We start from the raw sequence: 26,431 nt of genomic DNA, 5'->3' as shown, positions 1-26,431 counted from the left end.
TTTCCAAACATGTCAATACCCATATTAACGTCACCACTTTTGAAATTCCAGCTTGTTCCAAAAAAGTCTTTTTTTTTTTTTAGACCCATGTATTTAAAGCAAGTAACCTATTTCTACTTTATTCTCCAGTCTCAGGCCTCTAGTGTCTAAATTATAGTAGTTTATGGCAAATTAAATGTAATGTACAACCAAGATAAAAACAGTTATTAAAACCAACTCACACTTAAATCTACCATAATGGAAAAAGGAATGTTAAAGCTTTCAATTTCTTTCCTGCAAAAAAGGAAAAAAAAAAAGACCAAATAATTAACCTGTATGGAGATTTACAATCAAGTACAATTTAATCAATCTGCTCTTCAGTTATATTTTTCTAATGCATACTTGAAAGAAAGAAAAAAAAAAAAAAAACTTTGAAAAGCGTATCTGCTTACTTGGCACAGCTGTACAGCTCCAAGGGTTTGATCACAAGCGCACCTAGGCTATACTGACGAAGAGCAGGATCACAAAGCAGCTGTGGAAAGGGCAGCTTCATCCACCTTCAATTACACACAGGAAGTGTACTGTGCATAATGAATTCTTAATGCCCTCTCCTACGCACAACTGGCTGGACAATAATGCACAATTATGGAGGATTCAACAAAAGAAATGCCAGTAATTCAATTGACCTAGACAGGATACAGAAGCTCTGAATCATTATGAAAATGTCCCAAATGTCAAAGCAGGAAGTCAGAATTAGCTGGCTTGGTGACAGGACTGCTGCCAGACTCTGGAGCTCAGGAACAGAGAACTCTTGGTGTGTTTTGTATGCTGCTGTGTAAAATTCCCAAATAGTTTCTGGTTGCAGGCATACCCATATTATTGCTGCTTTACTGATATTCTTATGCAGGCAATAATTGACAGTATATGTATTATAACTCTGTATATCTGAATATTACCAATTGCTCCTAACTTCTGAGCCTTGACTGAAGCACTAGTTGGACAACACACCGAAAGAAACATAATCTTTACTGAAAACACAAGAAGTCAGAGGCCACTGCCATAGTCTCACAATGTGCATTAACTGCCTAAAAGAGATTACCGGACGCAGGAAGTGCTAGAACAACTTTTTACTCTCTTTACTTGACTAGGAAGGACACTGCAATAAATTATGTTACTTCATAACTGGGTACATTAAACTATTAGGAGATGGTACAGGATGCAGTGCTTATTTATTAGAAGGCTCTTAAAATAGAAGTCAACTGACATTGAGAAAAGAGAGACTTTTTTGTGGAATACCTGTTTGTATCAAGAAGTGGGGAAGCATTAGATTGTTACACAGAAGATCATGGTGCAGAAAATTACATGAGGTGGGTGGTCTTGCAGACAAAATGGGACTAAAAGTGCTAATACTTAACATGATTCAGTTGCCTTTACATGAAGATAAAGACCACCACTAATTATCTTGTATAGGCTGCCTGTGTGAAATATACATTTTCACGCAAAGGGGAAAGTCGTTTACAATTAAGTACAGCCAAACTCTACTTTGAAGCGCAAGGTTTTAGTTGAGACTAAGCAGACCCCTCAATGTCAAGTGCATATACCAGGTAATCCAACATGACACCAGAAAAGACCTAAATAACTGTAAAGTGTTAATGTGAAAAAGATGACAGCTATGGGAACTGCAAAAGCCAAAGAAATCCCTACCTTCACTAATACCCAGAGAGCACACTCATTCAGAACGCATGACATTAAAAGATAAAAAAAAAAATGAATGTTATGAGCTTGTGCCAGTGGCATTAAACAACCTGATAGTTCTCTGGAGCAAAAAGTGTGCAGCCATTCTGCTAGAGGGATACAATGCAACAAGCCACATTTAGGGATCACTGAATCAAAAGGGTTACAGACCAGCAAGATATATGCCCAACACTGCAGAGGTGGCGTCCACGGCAGTTATTAAAATTTATGAAGGCTCTGCTAAGACCTGCTCCCCATTCTTCAACATTTTAATCCCTGGCCCCTATTTCCCATTACAAAAGCAAAATAAGATAGAAATGTCATCAGTCCACCTGATATATGGAAACCACGCATTACGGTGTGGCACTGAATAGCATGAGTGAAGGACATGTCAGTACTACCTACCTAAACTAAGCACCCGTCCCTTCTGCTCCCTTTCCCTCCCCTTCCCTCCCAAACTCCATGATAGAAGATATCTTTTTACAGCACTATACACATAACTTCACCAGGGAGGAAGGAAGTTTTAAAATCAAACACAACTTGATGGGGTATTATGAACAACTCCCACCCCCCTGAGACCTGCACCAACAATCAAGTGTGCCTTTTTTGCCACACACACAAACTATCTCCTGATTTCTTCTCTCTCCTCTGCCTCCCTATGTATACCCTCCTCCCTGGAAAGCAATCATTGCCAAGGAGCTCTACCCGTCTCATCTTAGGAAGCAGTCTTCCCCCAATCACTTCCCTCCCAGGCTCATGCTGCTGTGTCCGGCCTCAGAATCAACCAACGATGAGGCGAAAGCTGACTGGACAATCTGGAAGCCAAAGGACTCAAGCAACGACATGTTCTGTTGGGGTGAGAAAGGGGAGTTGAGGCTAGGGGCCAGCTCTCCCAGTGTTCCCCCAGGTCCCAGGGCTTTCTGAGGGGCATGAGCCTTCTGTATGTGCTTGTTCAGATACGATTTGGAACGGAAAGAGTTCCCACATTCAGAACAGGTATGTTTCTTTTCTGGTTCATTCTTCATCTTGCCACCAGTGCTTGCTGTAGCCTCACACTGAAACGAAAGGCTCTCTTCCACCTTGTGACGGGGTTTCAGCTCTCCTGTGTCTGACAGCTCCCCAAATGAACTGTCTGAGTTGTCATCCTGATGGGGACACTTCTGCAGGTCTTCCTGGCCATCTATAAGGTGAAATTAAAAAAAAAAAAAAAAAAAAAACAAAAAAAGCAAAAACAAATGAGTGATAAGAGCATCTAGGAAAATGCAGGCACCCATGCTCAATTGAGAAGGTCAAATCCAGAAGGACTTCATTAGGATTCTCATACTACGGCAATTAAGAATATAGTCTGAAAATAAGGTCTCAAAACCTTAGGGAACATTATAAAAAGAAGTAACGTAGATTACCCAAGGGGGGAAAAAATCACTAACAACAAGGGACTAATTTTTACTCAAGTGACAAGTTAAAAAAAATTAATAATAATAAAATCAACCATACACAAGTATATGTGAAGTAGATCAAAGCTCAATTCTGTCATTTCATTATATCGGACAGCAGAAGCCACCAAACTTCCTACTTTCATTAATTCTTAAGATAATATAAACATTCAATATGGTGTGTTTTTATGTACAGGATCAAATAAGGGGTGATGAGTCTGTGCAGGTGCTATCAAACTAAGCTGCTAGTCCTCAAGATCACATTTGTGTCATAGAATAAGCAATGTTGGTTCTGAAAGAGAACTGTTGTCACAAGGCAGCAGTCTGCATCCTTTTTATGCGTTTGTTTCTGCTATAGTATCTTCCTAGTGTGTCACAATAGATAACAGGGTAAAAAGCCAGGAAGGGTCCAAAGGATATGGTCAAGAGTAGGAAGGGGTGGAACTTACCAGTGAAGCTCTCATGTAAAAGGATGAGTAGCAGGATGAAAGGACACGGGGTGAATTAAAAGGATAAAGAGGCAGAGACATTGAACATGATCTCGATGACCACCTTGATATTCAGGAGGTCGTGGTAAACCTTTATTGTGAAGTACTTAGAAGGAAAAAAAATATACGGAGTGGGCTTAGAGTCTGGAGAATACCTACCAGTAGGCCATTCAAACTTTAACCATTGGGAGAGTACCCTAGCACCCACCTTATTATTCATAAATAAACCTGGTTTTCTGCAGTATCACTTATCAGGACTAGATCCATTTAAACAGTTTGTTGATATCTGGACTTTCAGTGATTGTTATTACCATCATCTCTGATTGTCTGAATTAGTCAGCAGGTGGTAATATTCATAAGTTTATTTGGAAAGGTATTGGAAGGGTCTGTAAATAAGTTATTGGACTTGCATTATATCTATATTTTCTTTTTATTGCCATTTGTGATTTTTCTCCATTCTGGTGCGAGATATTTACGGAGTAGTGTTGGTCACCTGTTTTTCTGGTTATTGCTACTGCTGCTATAGGAGTGGTGGCATATAATCGTAGCACCTGTGGTTTACCTATTTAAAGAGAGCATTACAATGTAATGTGGGCACACAAATGTTATCAAAATCCTTTGGATACGAAATACATTATTTGTATATGTATTCAGACTGTGCGTCATTCTTGCTGTTTCCATTCTGGAGTTTGGCCTTACTGTAAGCCCACATTTCACAAAAGACTTTCATTCAGTTTACCTGTTTGTCAATCATTTGCCTAGATGGCTTTGTCATATTTTTTTTCTTAATGTAACAACTTTTTGCAAGTCATTAACTATTATTTAAAGACTTACCTGTGATACAAAAGGACCTAAATCATTAAGGGTCAGATGAAAATACAATGCAGTCCTTGAATGTCACAGTATTAGAATAAATGACTATCAAATCCTCTATGTCATTACTATACAGTGGAAGCCTGTATTGTTTGGAGCAATTTAAAAACACACTACAACTATAATCCCTGCCTATCATATATTTAAACTTGCAGTGACAGTCTACACCCACAAACCTATCCATAATTGGCTCAACTACTTAAAAAAGTGGTTATGGGAAGGAGAAATGTCCTAGTCCTACACCAGAGAAGCATGCAGTGGGAGTAGACTGTTCACGTTAATTGTCCCAACTGGAATTTAAGAGGTAATTACAAGTACAATATGGTACACTGTACCTCACAAAAATGATCAGGTCACTCAAAGATCAATGTAAAGCCAGACCCCTGTTAACATGGACTCTGAAACCTTTAATAAGTATCCATCGTACTAATAAAGTTTTATAACAATGAAAAATGTTGGCAAAACTTTTGTTTTTGCTCCCTCTAAGTCTTAGAACAGTTATTAATACAGCAAAAATACGCCGTTGTAAATACTGTTTTTAATTAGCTTACGTCATACAATTACAAATTCCAGCAATTATTCAGTTATGTGAGGGAGGCATGCATAGTTACTTTTCCCTCTGTCATTTTATATTTTACCTATGTAACTTTGTCCACACATTTATTCAGTTTTCTGTTTCTAGGTCCATCTGATACTCATTTCAAACATGTGGTATTCCAATATTTGTATAAATGCAAAAACATTAATTTATTGTGGTAGAATACATTCTCGTTTTATCTCCAAAACCTTATTCCAGATTCAAAAAGACATTACGTGAAGCTTCTTTCTCAATGGATCAAATAATGGTGAGATCGCCAAATGAAAATGGCTTGCCAACAATTGGCAGACATTTATTTAAAAAAAAAAAAAAAGCCAGTTCTATTATAAATTGTTTCCTCCCCCATTACTGCTTATGGGTATTGTGGAATCAGTGCAGTGGTGTTCTATCTGATTAAGTATAATGAAGTGTGAAATTGGTCACCTGCCTGGCTAAGTAACTAGAATGGGTGAAACAAATGTGCTACATCACAGGCTGAAGAAACAGAAGGAAATGAGCCCAAAGCATCAGAAACATCACAAACTCATCACAGACTGCTGAAGTGACAACAGAATAACTGCCAGGAGGCCTGAGGAATGATGCAATATGGACAGCTAACAGTTTGATCATTTGCATTATTACAGTAAAACTTAATAACATCCCAAACAGAAAACTATAACTCTTCTGAATTTATCATCACTTACAGGTGCTGGTCATAAAATTAGAATATCATGACAAAGTTGATTTATTTCAGTAATTCCATTCAAAAAGTGAAACTTGTATATTAGATTCATTCATTACACACAGACTGATGTATTTCAAATGTTTATTTCTTTTAATGTTGATGATTATAACGGACAACTAATGAAAGTCCCAAATTCAGTATCTCGGAAAATTAGAATATCAATTAAGACCAATGCAAAAAAAGGATTTTTAGAAATGTTGGCCAACTGAAAGGTATGAACATGAAAAGTATGAGCATGTACAGCACTCAATATTTAGTTGGGGCTCCTTTGGCCTGGAGTACTGCAGCAATGCGGCGTGGCATGGAGTCGATCAGTCTGTGGCACTGCTCAGGTGTTATGAGAGCCCATGTTGCTCTGATAGTGGCCTTCAGCTCTTCTGAATTGTTGGGTCTGGCGTATTGCATCTTCTTCTTCACAATACCCCATAGATTTTCTATGGGGTTAAGGTCAGGCGAGTTTGCTGGCCAATCAAGAACAGGGATACCATGGTCCTTAAACCAGGTACTGGTAGCTTTGGCACTGTGTGCAGGTGCCAGGTCCTGTTGGAAAATGAAATCTGCATCTCCATAAAGTTCGTCAGCAGCAGGAAGCATGAAGTGCTCTAACACTTCCTGGTAGATGGCTGCGTTGACCTTGGACCTCAGAAAACACAATGGACCAACACCAGCAGATGACATGGCACCCCAAACCATCACTGACTGTGGAAACTTTACACTGGACCTCACGCAACATGGATTCTGTGCCTCTCCTCACTTCCTCCAGACTCTGGGACCTTGATTTCCAAAGGAAATGCAAAATTTACTTTCATCAGAGAACATAACTTTGGACCACTCAGCAGCAGTCCAGTCCTTTTTGTCTTTAGCCCAGGCGAGACGCTTCTGACGCCGTCTCTTGTTCAAGAGTGGCTTGACACAAGGAATGCGACAGCTGAAACCCATGTCTTGCATACGTCTGTGCGTGGTGGTTCTTGAAGCACTGACTCCAGCTGCAGTCCACTCTTTGTGAATCTCCCCCACGTTTTGGAATGGGTTTTGTTTCACAATCCACTCCAGGGTACGGTTATCCCTATTGCTTGTACACTTTTTTCTACCACATCTTGTCCTTCCCTTCGCCTCTCTATTAATGTGTTTGGACACAGAGCTCTGTGAACAGCCAGCCTCTTTAGCAATGACCTTTTGTGTCTGGCCTTCCTTGTGCAAGGTGTCAATGGTTGTCTTTTGGACAACTGTCAAGTCAGCAGTCTTCCCCATGATTGTGTAGCCTACAGAACTAGACTGAGAGACCATTTAAAGGCTTTTGCAGGTGTTTTGAGTTAATTAGCTGATTAGAGTGTGGCACCAGGTGTCTTCAATATTGAACCTTTTCACAATATTCTAATTTTCCGAGATACTGAATTTGGGACTTTCATTAGTTGTCAGTTATAATCATCAACATTAAAAGAAATAAACATTTGAAATACATCAGTCTGTGTGTAATGAATGAATCTAATATACAAGTTTCACTTTTTGAATGGAATTACTGAAATAAATCAACTTTGTCATGATATTCTTATTTTATGACCAGCACCTGTACATATACATCCAAATTCCTGTTGCTTATTCCAGGTTGGAACTGCTATGATATTCAAGTCACAATAAGGTAAAGCTATTTTTTCAAATGCGTTGTGATGTGTATGCGATTCACTCATGCAACACATTGCAATTTACTGTCCTCTTTTTATTTAACTTTAGTGGAACTAGAATAGAAGCCATATATCTGATAAGAAAAAGCTTTGACTTATCCCACTTAAAAAAATTATCTTTCAATATGGACATAAATTTCAAGTACCACAGCAGTCTCACTAATAGACCTAATACTCACCATGGTACACATTTGAACTTTAGCTTTGGATTAGTCCTTACAAGATGATCCCTGATTTAAACCTCATTATACTAGAAATCATAATTAATCATGGGGTGGTATCCTGCGATGCTCAGCATCCTTGTCATTTTTTTCAAGACTTCAAACTCCTTCTTTCTGAGCACTGAACCTCACTCCAGATCTGCATCTCATTTATAGTCAATTTGGGCACAATAAATGTGGGACCAAGTCGCCAGACTGGATGTTCCATTTCAGCTTAGGTTTCTTCTATATAAATTTCTCATAGTCCTCGGTATGCATAGACAGCTGGAAAACTTGATCTTCATAATCTAATGCTTGCAAACCAAATGATTGCTACTAAACTCTCCGAAACAAAACTAAAAACCATGTTCTCCACCTAAATCTTTGCAGCACTGCTGGAGTGGTGGACTGGCGATTGTAAAGTAAAAGCAATACTAGTATTAAGATTCTATTGCTCCTACACTCTAATACATGGTACAAGCAAAACTCTTTATATTTGTTCTTGGTGCATAAATGATATATCAAAATAAAAAACACTCCAATAATGCCATCCTGCCATCAAGTGTTTAAAACAAACTATGGGGCCTCTGAGCTGTACAGACATCATTATTGACCCAAGTTAATATGCTACAAGGGTGAGCACCCAATGGGCCATGACCAGCTGACCAGCCTATGCTGACTGGTAACAGCCAAGCAGCCTGACTGCCTGTTAAGGTACTGACCTGCGTGATGCCCAGGATTTGAGACCCCTGAGAATCCAGGCGCCCGGCACTCCCAAAAGTATGGAGCCCCAGGTTTTCCCAAGAAAACCTCGGGTTGGAAGCCAAGAGAGGTCGGGCAGGCTGGTAGCACTGGGGGCGCCTGGGGCAAGCCTCGGAAAAGTGGATCTGTGTCTGGGAAATTGACAAGCAGCCTCCGACTGGCACAAAAGTCTAAAAAGTGGGAAAAGAAAGGAAAAAAGGCCAGGGATAAAAAAAAAAAAAAAAAAAAAAAAAAAGAAAATCAGTCCAAACATCAACTTTACACCAGTTTAAAAAAAATAATGAAACCTTTTACGAGATTATTAATTGCCAAACCAGCAGAGTGCTTACTGTGCCCTGCGCTGCCATCCTGCCTGGCCATGGAGACTGTTTGGCTTATTACATATTTTAATTGTTCTTCACTGATGTAAAGTTCATGTTGGAACCCTGGCCCTTCTTTCTTTTCCCCACAAGTTCACTCCAAATCCTGAACTTTGCCATCAGTCTTTTGACTGCTTCACAAACTCCCCGAAGGATTAATCCAAATGTGAAAAACAGCCCAGTCTGCTAACATTTAAGAGCAGCAAATATTTCAGCCAATTAAAGTTCATCACAATAAAAAAAAAAATAAAAAAAAACAGGCCAAGAATAAAATGTTAGAATGGAAAAGACTTGAAAGAAAAGGTAGGAAAAGATATGTCCAGGATGGTTTATTATTGTCAGAAGAGTCAAATGCAAGATCATAATCTATCTGGAGAAGTCAAGTTCAAGGCTCTGCATTGTTTAAGGAAGTCAGTCACAAAAAGTAATTAATTACTTTTACTCAATTAGAGATGAGTCACACGTGACATTGTTCTCCATAGACTGGTCAATCAAAAAATGCTAGCTTATTTGAGAAAATAAAGAAAGAAAGAAAGAAAGAAAGAAAGAAAAGGACAGTAACAAGATCATGTCAGATCTAAATAAGCATAAGCACAGAAAGACACAGGTTGCTATTCATAAGAATTTGGTAAGTAAAAGGTTGATACAAGATGTCAGAGAATTTTGAAATAACACTTACAATGAAATTGTTCATCTACAGAGACAAGTCAAGATACTGGCCATTTCTCAAAAAGTCAGAGGAAAAAAACCCACCCAAATCTTATGACTCAAGTACATGAAGCACACTGCTCTGTCAATAACTGTCAACTCAAGTCTGTCAAAAGTATCGAGTAGGAACACTTCAACGAAATGACAGCCAAGTCTGCCTAGGATACAAATAATGGTGTACTCAGTGCCAAACAGAAATGTGTGGTCTGAAGGCCAAGGACTCTGCAGTGCTTGCTCAGAGATCTACCTAGTATAACAAATGACCGACTCCCACCCCCATTCTTCTCAATTTTTAATAAGACATTTGCTGGCACTTTAAAAAAATAATAATCCAATGAAACATCCTGTACAAAAACACCCTTCGTTTAATAATATTTCTCCATCCAGGCAGTAATGCAGCACTCTTCAAGGCGCAGTTTTGGGGCAGTGAATGTAATAATCCAGTAAAAAGTACAAAAGAAACAGAGACCTAGCATCAGCATGCCACTCAGATTTGGCCCATTTCATTCCTACTTATGAAAATGGGTGAGCTGTAGGTCTGGAACTAATCGTCCCTAAAAATACATTTATTTTTCACAAATAGTTTCTGTAATTTACAGCAGAAACCTGAAGGTGCAGTAATAGTGACATCAAGTGGCCAGATTAGATAAGCCAGCTTTCAGATTTATAAAGTGGCTCCCCATACTTCCCACTCCCTTCCTCTTCAGGCTGCTGGTCTGAATGGCAATAATATTTCGAAAAAAGATCCATTAGCAATTTTTAACACCTACATGAGACCATACGCAGATACATGCACAACTAAAGCTCATGCACTGGCAGTGAGAGGGTGGAGATTGAGAGGAATGGACAAAAGAACGCTAACAATCGATGCTGCACAATGATGGCAGAAAGAGTGTGTGGGCATGCACACACATAGCATAAGGAAGATGAGTGATGCTTGCAAGCAGCCATGCTGGAAATCCCCACGTGCCCCCTCATCCCACCCCGCCAGACCCACTTCAGAAGAGCCACCACGCTGATAGGACAGACAGAACCCAAACCTTAAAAAGGGCATGGACTGAATGGGGCTGCAGCAGCAGGGGTCTTCCATTAGATTTAGATGCTTCCTCTGGGCAGTGGGGAATGGGTGAGGGTTAAAAATTTTGTGAGCAGCAAGTCTTACTCCTGAGAGACAGATGAGCACCAACTGGGATCCACATTGCTTTCTATCACAGGAGGCAGATGTGTAGGGAGAGATGTCCACGTAGTAAGTACATTCAACACCCACACACTGCAGCAGTGAGTCACAAAAATGACCAGGGAGGGGGTGGGCTCTGTCAGACACTACTTACATGATGGATAGAGTAGGTGAGAACAGCTCCAGGAAATCTTCAAACCACTGAGGACATAGGTGCAGTTCAGCAGTCAGAAAGTGTTGCTACTAAAAAGGGATACAAGCTCATGCTGTTTATTTGAGGATGTTTGCTGGTGGTAGGGCAAGTGTACAGAGCAGCAGAGCATCACACCAACTGAAGGGGTGTGCATAAGGGTGCCAAAGTTTGACTCTCAATGCCCTAAGTTAACACTCTACAAAGACTGACCTGAAGGGTTCCACAAGGTGGAGAGATGCAACAGTGCTATTTACCAGCAAACAAGCAACACAGAAGACTGAAATAGGTGCCATTGGGCCACCTCTGCCAGAAGGCACAAGGACAAGTTGAATTGGAACTGGAACAATAGAACATTCGGCTTGGCTGATTAATCTAAAAGTCTACAGGACATTGTACATGGCAGTGAGGAGAGCTGAAGCCATTTGTTTGCCTCATCTTTCAATCTAGTAGTGAAGTGTGAGGGACAGGGGAGGCTTGGGCTCCTGAGAATCCCCTCCATTACTTAGTTATCTAGTGCCAATGCTGCTTGGCTGTTGTATGCAGTGAGGAACTGGGCTGTTGCAATGCTTTAACAAAAGCAGTGGTGACCAGCGCACAAAAATAAATAAATGAATAATAATAAAAAAAAAAAAAAAAGAACAGAGCAAAGCACGGATTTTGCTTGCCTTCAGCAGCACATGTCCGGCCAGCGTGGAAAGCTGCTCCCCCGTTCTGATCCCTCTGCTCGGTAAATTGGGCGTTGCCGGGGAGGGCACTACCGTGGTGCGTTTTTACGTGGACCTTTAGGTAGGAAGCAGTTGAGAAACCTACAGACAAGAAATTATGAGATTGAAGGTCACTGATCAAAGCAGTCAAGGCCTCACGTGTGGGGGTGAGGGTCGAGAGAGAGAGAGAGAGAGAGAGAGAGAGAGAGAGAGAGAGAGAGGGGAAAGAAGGGAGAGGGGAAGGAAGGCCACTGAACACTCCATCTATACACAGGCTCCGTTGGCACAGAGACTCTTCTGGGTTAGATGACTTGAATTCTGTCTCCTACAGCTGAGATTGGATAACAAAAGGCAGAAAGAAAGGAGCCTTTATCGCACACGTATGCAAGCCATCTTATATTGTGTCAGACTATCTTGATAAATCATGAAGATGGAACTGGCTGTATCAGTGTACAGTAGATGGGATGGATGATACTTTCTTTTGGAACCTCCTCAGCATTAACCCTGAGCATTTCTTCAGCTCAGAATTCTGTGTAAAACCAGTTAATCATGAGTTTTTTTGGGGGTTAAGCTATTTTCATGAAATATTGATTGTTAAGAACAAATAAAGCTCAGAACGGTATTCTGCTGCCATCTTGTGGATAAAATAAAATAATTCTGCAAAACAATTATGAATATTTCTAGGTGTACTGCCACTCTATATTAACTCATCAATATTCAAGAGTGGGGTGGAGTCTCACACAACAGTGTGTAAACAAGAAGCTGTAAAGCCAGTTTTAGAACAAACTGAAACTAAACCATTACTTGAATCAAGTGATAATTATGATAATGTGAATTGGTGAGATTTTGAAAAGGATAGTAAAACTGATGCATGTAGCATTGCATGACTAAACCGCCATGATATGTCTGGTGACTTTGGTCGTGTGAAGGTTCACCATGGTGCAAGTATGTGCATGGCGAAAAGGGAAAATGACTATGATCAAGTGGAAGGACAAGACGAAATTAGCCCCTTAAGCACCATTCACAAAGCAGCAACTGTCAACGTTCATGTCAGGGAAAATTTGGAAGTCAGTAAGCCTTGCACTGTGGGAGCCTATCATAATAGAATGGGCAGCATTGCTTGTGCAGATCAAGCACTGTCATTCTACCCTCTTATGCACAAGCAGCAGAAAAAGTATTATAAGTGTGCAAAGAAATGCGCTTCTACTGTTCCAATGGCGACATTGGGCTGCATGCTGGTGACCGTTTCTAAACATATCACAAGAAGGATGTATAGAAAATCTGCATCAGTACAGCAATGGACGTACCTTTCCCACTGTTACATGTTCCTTTGACACACAGTATTTTTTCCTGTTGAAATTTCCATTTTTGGTTCATTTTTCCAGAAATAAACATAACGGTAAGGAGGTTAAATGTGTACCAAGGTTATTACACAGGAACATGGCCAATATGCCCATCCAAAGCAAAGACAACTAATAACCCAGAACTCACAAATATAGAGAGAGTATTCCACAATGCCTAAACCTACCTTCCCAATCTTGCTCAATTTCCACATTTTGTAGCAGCCCACTTTAGGCTACTTTAGTTTGTTCATTACAGCAAATTGCCATTTCACATTATTCTTCTTTCCAACATGCTGTACATAAAAAAGGCTTAAACTAGAGATTGGCGTCAAGTAATGCAGTTAAGTGAAGGGAAAAGTTCAACAGTGCAGCACAGCATTGTGGAGGCAAGGGCTAAAAGTTTCATGGGTGGGGTTGGGGATTACTGTGTTTTGCTCAATAATGTGCTCCTTGTTGATGTTTCATTAAATGCAAGTTTAAAATCATAAAGAATGGTAAAGATATGCAAACAGAGGTTAAATTGCACTAATAAAGAAAGACAGAAGGCAGCTTATGGAACGGGAAGAGCACAAACAGAAGAGAAGGTGAAGGGTGAGAGAAAGAGAAATTAGATGAGCAAAAGGTAAACTTGGGAAAGGTAGTAGGCAACTGAACAAAACAGAAGAAAGATGGGTGAAAATGGAAGCTGCTGGACAAAAGACAGGCTCTGATGTGGAAGTTTAACACAGATCTAGAGCTAAAAGGAATTGAGTGGTGGTACCCATGGTATAAGACAACATTAGTCCAATGATAAAATCCTTATTAGTGTCCTGATGGACTTCCAAAAAAAATGAATAATGATAATGAAGTTCATTCATGTTTGAATAAGAACCAATCTTCACCCCCAAACAATGTAAAGGACTAAAGTCACACCACCTCCCTAACAAGCATTTTTGGAAGTGAAATAAACTCACTTATCTTGACATGGTTTTGCCATACAGACTTTCCAGCACTTGCAACACATGTCTAGGTGCAGTGGTTACAATCAAACACATATAGATAACTCATGTGATCCAAATCAAGACATAAAAAAGAATGAGGCCGATATTTACATGCCTCTTTGCCAACTCCTGAGAAATTCCCCATGATACTGGGAGTGCGCAAGCAGGCATGAGGCAGGACTGGTCACCTAGATCATTCAAGGCTGAGGAACAATGAGGAGGGACATACGCAAACCTTTAGCATTGTGATTCATGATGGTGATCTCTGTGAATGTAGCTATGTATAAGAAAACGAAGCAGTATGATCATTTACATCAAAATTGGTATTTAATTAGAATTATTCAGTTTGTTAGTAACTGCAAATTCAATGCATCTGTGTTTCCCATAAGTTATCATTCAATCCCAATTTAACTAAAGCAAGTTACCCAGCTTAAGTAGTCAGAGACTATCCCAGTATCAGTGGTTAAAAGGCCGAAGCTGGTCCTGGGACGGGCACCTGCACATCACAAAGTACATCATTAATGCAGGTTCAAGCAATTTAACACACGTGTCTTAGGGCACAGGAGAAAACCCCACATGAATATGGGAGAACATGCAAGTGCCACTCAGACAGGGGCAGGTCTTGGATTTAAACCTAGTCTCGTGGACCTACAATGCCATGCTAGATTCTCTTCAAATCTACTAACTAACCCTGCTTTCACCAAACAAAATTTACTTCTTGCATAATCCAAATCCCTTGACAGTCTTACTTATTAAATAATATTATTAAAAAAATAGTGCAGGGTGTTTCAAACGTCACACTATTTATTCATAAAATTAAATAGCTAAATAACACTTTTTTGTTGAGCTCAGCCCCTTTGAATTATACAAAGCCAAAAAGTGCGTGGAGGAAATGTATACATCTCCTGTAAAAACAAGCCATTGCGAAACCCCATTCAGATTTAAACAAAAATGAAAAGCTCTGCTACGCTGACCAACATTCATTCATTCATCCATCCATCATTAAACCTGGCAACTGAAGGACAGAACTGTTAGGCTGGCAAGAGTCTATCCCAGTGGCATGGTGTGTAAGGGAATAATCTACCCATTGCACATGCACATAGCCGCACTCATTGACACCAGGCCAGTTTTCAGTTTTTAAGATACGAGTAAAAACCAAAGTACCCAGAGTAAAAGCACATGTTCAAAGAAAGAACCAAAAAAACCACACACTCCTCAGGTGCAGAGTACCTTGCGCTTTAGAGCTACATAGATAATACTGATTTATGCCTCTGTATCGAGCCTTTGTTTTATCTATGCTGCAGTTCGTATCGCCTATGGTGTAGCTCAACATGCACCTCCTCAAAAATGTGACTACATATCGCATTGACACAAACCCTACAACACTGATGTGCTGCATATTTCTTAAAATGTATTTCTCCTCACTTTCTGGTTTGTAAGTCAGTGAATGTATGAAAAAGTGAGAAAATGTTAGGGACAAATACTGTACGTTCATTCGCCTTTGGAAGAAAATGTATAGCAACAGGGGCAGTGATACTGGAGGGCAAAAACTGTCTGCATTGTAATGAATTATTTGAGAAGGGTCCAACTGCAACCTGCGGTACCTATTGTGTAAGTCAGGTAATGCCCACAAGGTCAGTCACAAAATGCCCTTCACACAAAATGCCCTTCGAGTCAGATAACCCTCACATAACCCTAATATTAACCATAGTGTAACTGGGTATGTAATGGGCATTTTGTGACTGACTGTTGTGGACAGTTTGTGATGTTGGGGTGTTACGTGACTGCATTGGTATTGGAGGCTGCAATTACACTCTGTTGGATCATTCACTTTTTTTTACATGTTACTAACACCACCAACTAATGTTCAGGCATGTGCACCACAGAAGTATAAACTTCTTTACAAAGTGTAGTCTACACGCACAGCTACATCGTAAGTGTGATGTAGGAGGATACATCAGCCTTTAGCCCCATTCCTTGACTTCAGATGAAGCTAAATAATTCCTTTATCAAAAGCATTTTAAAATGTTCCACTTACACAGCAACAATCTTTTTCAATTTGTAAAGCCAAACATCAGATACAAACACTAAGACATGAAACCCTCACCACTGCTTGTTCACTCATTTTAGGAGAAATTATAAATATTTCCAGTAAGGAAAGTACTGGTTTGTTTTGGGTCCAAAGGCTGGGACCTTTTTGATTTTGCAAAATGTCTGCTACTCGTCTGCAGTTTGCAAGTCGTCTCTTTTATATTGCTTTCATCTTACAAGTGAGATATCCTGGTCAGACTGAATAGCACCTCTAAGATGCCCAGCGATGACTGCATATGATTTGTAATGTAATGGAATTCCATCTGTGAAATGTCCCTCCTGAACCCATTACTGCAAGGAGAGAATCTATTTTTTCCATGATCCTACAATGGAGGTAACAGGTTCTGGAAGAAGTAGGTGGATATGCATTTATTCATTTAAGTGGCCATATTCATAAATCTCACTCCATTGTCACGGCAACACTGAACATGCCCATAATGGACGGAGCAAGAAAGAGGGTTAGAGCAAAATGCCACAGATGCAGAGAATGAAAAATGGTTGACAAAGCAAGACAGCATGAAAGCATGGCTCCACAAAATTTTCTAGAAATCCAGAGATGACTCAATTGCATTTGCTGGGTTGAAATGTGAAAGAATAAGCTTTAAACAGGGGTATTGAAATCAGGTTGTTATTTAGGAAAAGACTAATCAGCAATAAATGCTTACCCCATAACAGTTTTCTTATGTGTCTTTATTATTTCAGCTGTTCACGCAGCCTCGACAAGAATATACCATCCTTACTCTGGAATACACACTGGAGGGTAGGTGATGGGAGAAATACTTTTTTTCTTGAAGGTGGGTGAATAAATTTTACCTTTGTCACAGATACTGCAGTAGTTATGAGGTCCCTCGCTGTGCTTCTTTAAGTGATCTGTCATGTAGGCTGCTCGCAGGAACTTGCCACAGACCTGGCAAGGAATTTTGTCTTCATGGCATGCTAAGTGGGAACGCAGACGGTCTCTAGTGGCAAATGAGGCATTGCAGGTCTTTAAGAAATAAAGACAAAGAATGTTATACACACACACTCACGATTACTGGGCATAAAGGATCCTGTAGCTTACTGGTATATTCCACACAATAAGTGCAGAGCTCACTTTAGAACTTGCACCTTATTGTGTTACTGTTTTTAATGATAGGGGCTCAACTTCTTCTCACTTTCCTAACCAAGTACATCACACTAAAACCCTTATGCTACATACTGTACACTCGACAGCTCCATATGACATGCCTAAAAGCTGTTAAAAGTGGCATCCAATAGATAAATATTCATCACCTTCCACTGATAATTTACATATTTTACTAGGCTTTTAAAGCTGTTATACAATTGGTCATTTTATTAAACATATCACATCATATCACATCTAGTTATCTATACAACAGCAAGGCCTATAAATAAATTTATAAAATAATCTTAAAACTCTCACCCAAGGACCAAGTGGGAGGTAAATATCTGAATAACTAATAAACCCTTATTACATTTTTAAAGCATCTCATTATGTAGTTCTAAAAAAGTCCAAACTGCACATCAATGGGATGGGAGTTCCAAGGGACAAAAACAGTGTGTAATTGCACCTTATTTCTTTACCACTTGTGCATTTTCCCATGTGTTAATTGGGAGTGTTGGTGTATGCTTGAGTGAGTTCTAAAATGAGATTCCTGTCCCCACATAACCCTTGACTGAATTAGGAAGGTTTGAGAATGCTAGCCTGTTATGTTCACATTAGCTTTTCTTTTGTTTACTGTAAAGCAAGTGAATGTAGGGAAAACACAAGAATTGAGAATTGTCAGGGAGATGAGTGGAGAGTCACAGAGTGACAGGAAGATGAATGCCAAGTTAAGAGAAGGATTGGGTGTTGGAGGTGTTGTTCTGGGCAGAAATGAGAATAAGGTGGCTTGAGGTGGCATCAGATGATATGAAAAGGTCTCATCCCAATGGATACCCAGGACCAGGACTTAATATCCCACACGTGTAATACAACAAAAATATATGTTGTACACATGCCAATGGACCATACAAGAAAAATTGTAATTACTGTACAAAAGAAAACAAAAAAAAAAAATTACAATATATACACAGACAGTATAATCATACTGCAAACAACAGAAACAATGATAAAAGAAATAAACAGTGTGAGCCAACTGAAAAAAGAATTATCAGCACTAGTTATTTACAATAATCATCAAAAATATTTATCATGAAGCCTAGAAAGGCATAACATAAGAAGATCACTGGGTTCAGAACCTATTGATATGATGCAGTTTTTTTCCAGTGTTTTACTATATATATATATATATATATATATATATATATATATATAATATTTTTTTATTACTAAACTTCATTATTGATTTACTGAGCACTGAAGAAGAAGTTCTTCCTTGAAATGCTTTGGCCAGATATACACCTTGCATCATATCAATAGGTTCTGAACCCAGTGACATTTCTTCTTATGTTATGCCTTTTCTGCCTTCATGATATATATTTTTTCATAATTACTGTAAATAACTAAGGCTGATAATTCTTTTTTCATTTGGGTCACACTTTGTTTTATTTCTTTTATTATTATTTCTATTGTTTGCTGTATGATTACACTGTCTGTATATATTTTATTGTAATTTTATTGGCTTTTGTACAGTCATTAGTTTTTTTTCTTGTATGGTCCATTGGCATGTGTACAACATATATTTTTGTTACTAGTTTGTGGGAACATTCCATTTTTCCATATGTTGATTGCATTGTGTTTTGCTTTTTGTAAAAGGTTTTCTTTTATGCACTAGATTTCATTCTAGAAGAACTGCCTTTACTTATTTAAAATTTAGAGCGAGACTTGTATATCATCATTATATACATTTTTTCTTTTTTCCTGTGTATGCATTTAAAATACATACAGAAACTTCATTTTGGTTCTGCTTACTTGATCTCTTGGTAAATTTCCCAGTAAGCAGGTTGTTTATACTTTTCATATTTTTGTGGTAGTAACTATTCTACCCAGGACCAGGAACATTGACAGCAGAAGAAAAAGATTATGTGGGGGTTGGGGTGGGGGCAACTGGCTAGCCTTAGTAAACCAGGAAAATGTCTGTTAAAATGGTGATTATGACAATGTTCTCTTTATCTTTGCTACTCACCTGGCACTTGTGAGGTCTCTCTGAGGTGTGAACCTGCTTGATGTGCCCATTGAGATGATCTGGCCTGTATTTGAAAATTGAGAAAAAAAAAAAAAAAAAAGACGGTCAGAGGAAGCATACCAACTGAAATTTTAAATCACATTACTTTTAGCACATTAAACTGAGCAGCAGAACAGAACTCTGAATAAGAAAGTGGGACACTGGATGTACAGTGCACCATTTTACAAGAGGGTGCCAACTCGGATTATTCAGTTGTACAAAGGTTGAATCCACCTGCCTAATCTGGGTAAGTGAAATCTTGAATAAGAAAGTGGGACACTGGATGTACAGTGCACCATTTTACAAGAGGGTGCCAACTCGGATTATTCAGTTGTACAAAGGTTGAATCCACCTGCCTAATCTGGGTAAGTGAAATCTTGAAGTGCTTTTAGGAGATGTAAACCATCATTATTTGGGAATATTCCCCCTCTCATTAGAGCACCTGTTGTAAGTCGAGATTGTAGATGACCTGTCTTCACAGGTGTACAGTGCAAATAAAAACTACCCACCCTACGACACATTAACACAGAACTCAGTGCAGAGTAGCCCGTATCTCATCTGTCAATTTGTTGTATTACCTAAAGTCAAAGCACTTGTATAGTCACATCCAAGTATGACAAGCTACTACATCGTCCAAACAATGAAAACCATAATTACAGAACTTGTTTATTTACTTGTAGCATCAAAGCTGACTAAGAAGCAGACCCAACATGATTGAAGTAGAATTCTCAACACACAGTTCGAGTCACATTTCTTGTCCCCATGATATATCCCTAATGGGAAAGGTTTATTATTCTTTACCTTATATCTCAGTCTCCCACCTAAATAATTATATTCCTTTTAATGATGCCCTAATTGTTCAAGACAAAGTAAACTTTAAAAAAAGTAAGACTCCAACTATACAATTTTGTGTTCCTGTTTATAGAAGCTCCCACTGCAGCTGCCCTGTCAATATTCAACCTCAATAGTCCCTACGTGATGTTCAACCTTGTACGGGACACACCTCAACCAGCTCCTCAGTACTCCTCCTCAAGAAAGAAAAGAATGTCCAAGTGTCCTTCACTTGACTGTCATCTTCCAATTTTGTCATTTTATATTAGGGTGGCCCCAACTAAAAAATTTCACCGCAACCACCCCACCATGTCACCCTAATATGAGATACAGTCTCCTGCATCTAGTTAGAATGTTCTACCTTAAATAAACATTCCTTCACCCTCTCCATTATACTGCCCGATCCTGGCGAAGGTCAACCTCGACCATTAACTCAGTGTTCCATTCTGAATAAGCCTTAGCATCCTTTGTATTATGCCATATGGAGAAGGCTGGCTCCTCATTGTCCTTCTCTCTCTCTCTCCCCCCCCACCATTGTTTGCTCTTTGTATTCTTTTATTAATATTATAAGTTATTACCAGTGTATTTCTTATGAATTTTTAACTGTGGCATGTCGCCTTAACCATCTTCTCTGTATTCTGTCCTTAAGACTTGACCACCCTCCCCTGATACTTCTGTTACTTTATTCCCATAGAGGATGGTCTCCCACTTAATCATTTTCTCAATGTACAATCTAAGCAAAACATACCCTCTTCACGAACTTGTTCTGCTCTAGAGATGTACCACCTGAACAAGCCCAATCACTATCTAATCTCAAATTGAGAAATTTCCATCCCATCTTAATTATTGTCTTATCATTCTGCCTTACACAGGTCCCTCAACCACTACTACTATATTATCGTACATAGTTAAGTTCAAGTCCCCCAGTCACACAAACCCTCCATTAATGGAGCTTCTGTAAGAAGCAAGACTTCCCCTTGGGACAAATAAGTTACTATCTATCTATTTGCCTTCATTTTTCCCCACTAAATGCAGTCCTGTTACGCTATGCTCTCTAAAAGAGATATCCATCTCGTGTGTTTCCTCAGTATTCAGACTTAACATGGTCCCCCAGCACCCATGCTGTTCCAAATGGAATGCTTCTTTCTTCCCAGTCTCCTCAAAGTACTACCCCAACAGCTGCCTCTGTACTCTACTATAAATGTCTCCACAATCCATCCATTATGTTATTCTATAGGAGAAGACCACATCTCCATTTCCTAAAAATGTTCCACATAATAAACTTAATAATTGCATTATTTTGTCTTTCCTTTGATTTTGAACTCACCCATGTGTTCCTTGACCCACCAGTCATTGAACAAAAGTGTCTCCTTCATACCTGTCTCCTATTTGTCCCAACCAGATCCATCACACCACCCTCTTATGTTTCCCTACCTGAAAGATTTCCAACTCATGCATCTCTTCCAGGGTACTACATAAACTATCCTCCTCTCAAATACGTTGCCCCTTATTGGTCTCCTTACTGTATTACCCAGCTGAGTTACCTCCTGGACCACTGTCCCAAGCATTCTGTCCTAACCAGTCTCCCATCACCAAGCATTATGTTAGACTTTTTGTAGAATCTGCCACCTACCCATTGTCTTCACTATATACTCTCCAATGTCCCATCCCACTCATCTCTTGCATTATGTCAGCTGTGCGCAACCTGCGGCCGTACGGCCGCATGCGGCCGTGGGCAAGGACTTTGGCGGCCGTGGACGTGTATATTAAAGTGTACGTAATGGCGGCCGTGCAGGTGTAGGGTCTCTGGACTCCAGCGAGTAAGGGGTCTCAACGCCGCGGAATCTTTGTCGGCCGGGTCGGTATGGTGACGCCGAAAGCCGATTTGGACTCTGGGGTCTCTAGACTCCTGCAAGTGTAGAATCTCAAACACCGCAGAACCTTCCTTAGCCGGGTCGGTATGTTGACCAAAATGTTGCCCTTTATATATTCATCGAGGCCTAGGGACTCTCGAGCTTACTCCGCATTTCCTGGGAGAAATGGGGTGAGATGGTGCAGCGTGGATAAACAAATGGAAGTAGCATTCGATGTAGCACTGCCATCTCCTAATGGTCTCCAGCGAGTCCCCTGACTTTGCAAGTCTGTCTGCAAACATGCAAGAGCAAGGAAGCCATTAATGGCGATGTTTTCCAAACTTCCTGAAACAATTGCTGTAAAGGTTTTTTGTCCTATATGACGTTTCGTAGACATTTTTTTACATATGTAGACCAGTAAATTGAATATTGTCAGATATATCATACTCTGTTTTAATGTGTAATCTGTAAATTTTTACATAAATCATAAAACATTATTAAGTTTACTTGGACTTACTGGCGGCCGTTATTAAAGTAAAAAGTCTGTAGTGCGGCCGTTATTAAAGTAAAAAGTCTGTAGTGCGGCCGTCAATAGCGGAAAGGTTGCGCATGCCTGCATTATGTTATAATAAATTAACTTGCTACATTCCCACCTGTCCCCTTTTTGTCTTAACTAAAAACACTCCAAAGTCATATTAGGTTGTCCTACCCAGAAGCCTTTATGTTAAATTAGTCTCAGGCCCTCCGTCCATTATGCTATTAGTACTGCTGCCTCACAGGCCCAGAGTTCTGGGTTCAAATCCTGGTCTAGGCTAGGCCTGTCCATCTGATGTTTGCATGTTCCCCCTTCACTGAAAGAGTTTTCTTCTCAAATATACACCAGGTTTACTGGTACTGCTAAATAGTGTGTAGGGTTGGGTGCAATAATGTGGCCTGCAATGAAATGGAGCCCCATGAAGGGTCATTTCCTGCCTTACACCCAGTGCTGCTGGGATAGGTGGTAGCCCTTTATGAACAAATATTGGATATGTGGTTTCGAAAATGAACGGATGGAGGAACATAAACAGCCTACCTCCCCACTGCCTCGCCTAAACACAATGCGCTGTCCCACTATGTTGTCCTACCCAGGACCCGTATCTTTTTACCTTTTAACTGTCCTACATAAAGAATGATTTTCATAATACCTGCCTCCTCCATGCCCTACCCTAATTACTGTCCAACTCAGTTGTCAAATATTCTACACTTTAAAAAATTCTGAATCAGCATAAGCCACCCTAATTTAGGGTATTCATAAGAAATGTAATGATTTACTTCATGAGGTAGAAGTACATAATAATAATAACAGTTTCATCAGAGATTTGAAATGTTAAAATGTGTGCTTCAATTGAAATTTTTACAGTCTAAATATTCTCTATTTTAAAAAAAAAAAAACCACAAAATATCATATTCGTAATCGGTGACCCTGCAGTAGTCTAAAACGATACCCAAACATGCTTATGTTTAAAAGTTTACATTTTTAACCATCTAGGAGTGGCGCCTTACAGGACTAGAAACACCAATAAACAATCAAATATCAAAAATATAATCATATTCGTGATCAGCAACCTCAAAGTAGCATAAAAAGACACTCCACCTGCAATTTTTTGAACATTTTGTGAAAAGGAGCAACTTTGACCACTTGTATAGGGTGATCCAGATCTTAGTATGCAACTTTTAATGCAATGCAATAATTGCATAATTAGATCTAGACCACCCTGTATACCATTAGGGGAGGAAAGTTTAGGGTTGGTTAACTGGCATGGACAACTTCAAGTCCTTCTGATAATTTCTGCTGGAGACACTTATTGGTTTCACCTTTATCATAAGAGAGTACTTTCCTGCACAAAATTTGGTCCAAAAATGACCGAAAAAATAGTTCTTTGGGGGGGGGGGGGTGTCTACAGGGTCAGAAATAAGGGTTACAACACAAAAAGCTCAACATCTCGCACAATTAGACATCAAAACAAGTCAAACAGTATATCATATGTGGGGGTTTTCTCATACCAGTGAGCTTGGATGCATTGGACAAAACACTGAAGTGATTTCAAAGCGTTCAGAAGCAATTCTTATAAAAGTAATAAACCTGCATTCATTATGGAGAAGCCCCAAACCCAAACGCAAACCCCAGCTGGAGAGCTCACCATTTTACACATCTCCACAGATGTTTCACCCGTTCCTACCTCTACCATTGTTATATTCTAATTCATACGTTCCACCATCCTTTATGTCATCACATATGGACAAATGCCCCATCTAAATGCAGTTCTTCCATTGCCCTACTCTAAGACGACCCCCCCCCCCCCCCCCGTCACTCAGCTGTTGCCATCTGAATAGGCCCATCACGCTGACCCACATGGAGACTCCTACTTAGCCTCGCCTTAACACACATCACAGTGCCTACTGCTGCCCTACTGGGTGGATCTCCTCCTTGCCCTTCCTACCTAAATGACTCTCAACAGGTAGAGAAGCTTCTACCTAACAGGTGTAGGCATTGCCGACCTACCTTAGGTAACCACACAGCCCTCCACGATGTCCTACCTGGAGAAGCCCTTGCCGCAGCTCTGGCACACGTAGGGTTTGCCCACCGAGCCGTCGTGGGAGCGCACATGGTACGACATGCGGTCCTTCCTCTTGAAGCGCAGCCCACACACGGGACAAGCGTACGGCTTCTCTCCTGAGTGAGACAGCTTGTGCCGGTTCAGGTGGTACACGTCCCGGAACACTTTCCCGCAGATGTCGCAGCCGACGTGCCGCCTCGTCCTCTCGCGTTTGCGCGCGGTGTCGGGGAGGCCCTGCAAAGCCAGGCCGTTGTCGCCCAGTCCGATAGCCGCTCCGAGTCCAATGGGTGGCCCCTGTGCCGAAGGCGGCGGCTGCTGTTGTTGTTGTTGCTGCTGACTTACCGCGCCACCCAGGCCGTGTAGCCCCCCGGAAGCGGCTGCGGCAGCCGCCGCGGCGCCGTGTTGGGCTTCGTGGTTCCGCAAGCGGCTGGTATCCGTAAACACTTTCCCGCACAGCCCGCATGGGAAGAAGCCCACGTCTTTGGGGATGGCGGGCCCGCCAAACAACAAGGGATCGGCGTTGGCAATCTTCTTGGGCCGCCCCCGGCCCCGCTTTCCTGCCAGGCCGCCCCCTGAGGCCCCGCCGCCGGGGAAAGGACCGGCCAACAACTGCGGGGAGAGCTGAGGAGCCGGGCCGGGCAGCGGAGCCAAGGCCTGGGGGCTGGCACCCCGCGGGTTCACCTCCCCGTCGTGAGCCCCTGGGAAGACCGAGCCATTGGCGAGCAGCCCCGAGCCGTTGGACATGTCCAGGGGGTAGCCGAGGTCAGGGGCCCCGGCGCGGAAAAGCGCCAAGTCGGGCCGAGCAGGCGGCACCAGGATCTGTACGTTGGACTGCTTGATCACCTCCTGGCAGATCTCGATGACGGAGCGCATGAGCAGAAACTTAGCGGCAGTCATGAGCTCGGGGAAGCACTCGAGGCGCACCACAATCTTCGATGTGTACGCGAAGTCCAGGATGTCTTTGAAAACTTTGGAGCTGATGGTGTGCATCTCCAGCTCCTTGGTCTCGTTGCTGCTGCTGCTGCCGCCGCCGCCTCCTCCTCCTCCTCCACCACCACCGCCGCTGTCTCCGCCGTCCTCCGCTTGGCAGCTGAACACCGACTCGAAATACTCGCTGCAGGCAGCCAGCACCGCCTTGTGCGCCGGGAAGCTCTCGTCTCCGACCCGCAGGATCACATCGCAGAACCTTCCTCCATTTTTCCTCTGGTTGTTCAGGTTGCTGAGCATCTCGGCGCTGTGTTTGCTCACCTGGTACGTGTACGAGGAGCTCCACGACTGATCAGCCACCCTCTCCATAGCCGCGCGCCCAGGATCGCTACCCACCTCTCCGAAAAGAGAACGCGAGAAAATTCAATTACAGTCCCGAAACACTTCGTCTTCGCATCGGGGGAAAAATGTTTGCAGAAAAAATGGCAGCCCCCCAGCTTCCTGTGAACTTTCACCCTTCATTTCGAGGAGGGGGGGGTGGATCGTCGGTGTGTGTGCGCGCAGGGGGGTGTTTTCGTTCTTTTTCTTTCATTTATCGGCGTGGATTCGAGGAAAGCAAACTTCTGGCGCTTGGCCTGCTAGAGAGAGCGTGCGGTGCGGGTGACGGGTGGGACTCGAGGGCTCTTTGCTCTGTCATTCCTTCCGTCTTTATTTTGTGTCGCGAATGTGCCTCCCTCCTCCACGAAGCCACATTCCAGTTCCGACCCCCCCCCCCCCCGTACGCCTGCTTCAGCTGCCCCCACCCGAACCCATCCCCCTTCAGCATTCTGCAGACACCCTCCTATCGGACAGATCACATCGAAAATGAACCTTTCATATAATAAAAAAAAAATCAAAAAATGACAGGAGCGCAGCTACCCCCCATGCACATACCCCCCACTCCTAACAGAAGCAGCCATAGCAAGGCCGGCGATCTTAATACTCGGAGCAGACATGCCATATGGGAGCTGTTTGTTTACTTCTACCCG

The 26,431-nt window shown here is 41.3% G+C and overlaps 1 protein-coding gene across 3 annotated transcripts; it reads right to left on the bottom strand.

Annotated features, from left to right (window-relative positions):
- Positions 1 to 26,431, bottom strand: patz1 (POZ/BTB and AT hook containing zinc finger 1). 3 transcript variants are annotated; one of them, XM_028824011.2, is made up of 6 exons: positions 24,457 to 26,431; positions 19,157 to 19,220; positions 16,842 to 17,013; positions 11,576 to 11,716; positions 8,434 to 8,643; positions 1 to 2,893 (listed from the first exon to the last, which is right to left on the bottom strand). In XM_028824011.2, exons 1-6 carry the CDS (start codon positions 25,770 to 25,772, stop codon positions 2,451 to 2,453), a joined length of 2,346 nt encoding a protein of 781 aa, XP_028679844.2. In that variant the 5' UTR covers positions 25,773 to 26,431; the 3' UTR covers positions 1 to 2,450. The 3 variants fall into 3 exon arrangements, with proteins under 3 accessions (XP_028679844.2, XP_028679845.2, XP_028679846.2); XM_028824012.2 differs by lacking the exon at positions 11,576 to 11,716; XM_028824013.2 differs by lacking the exons at positions 8,434 to 8,643; positions 11,576 to 11,716.

This window comes from Erpetoichthys calabaricus, chromosome 18 (genome assembly GCF_900747795.2).
Source record: "Erpetoichthys calabaricus chromosome 18, fErpCal1.3, whole genome shotgun sequence".
Taxonomy (NCBI): Eukaryota; Metazoa; Chordata; class Cladistia; order Polypteriformes; family Polypteridae; genus Erpetoichthys; species Erpetoichthys calabaricus.
Note: the sequence above shows the minus strand (reverse complement) of the source record. Positions and strands in the feature narration are given on the sequence as shown.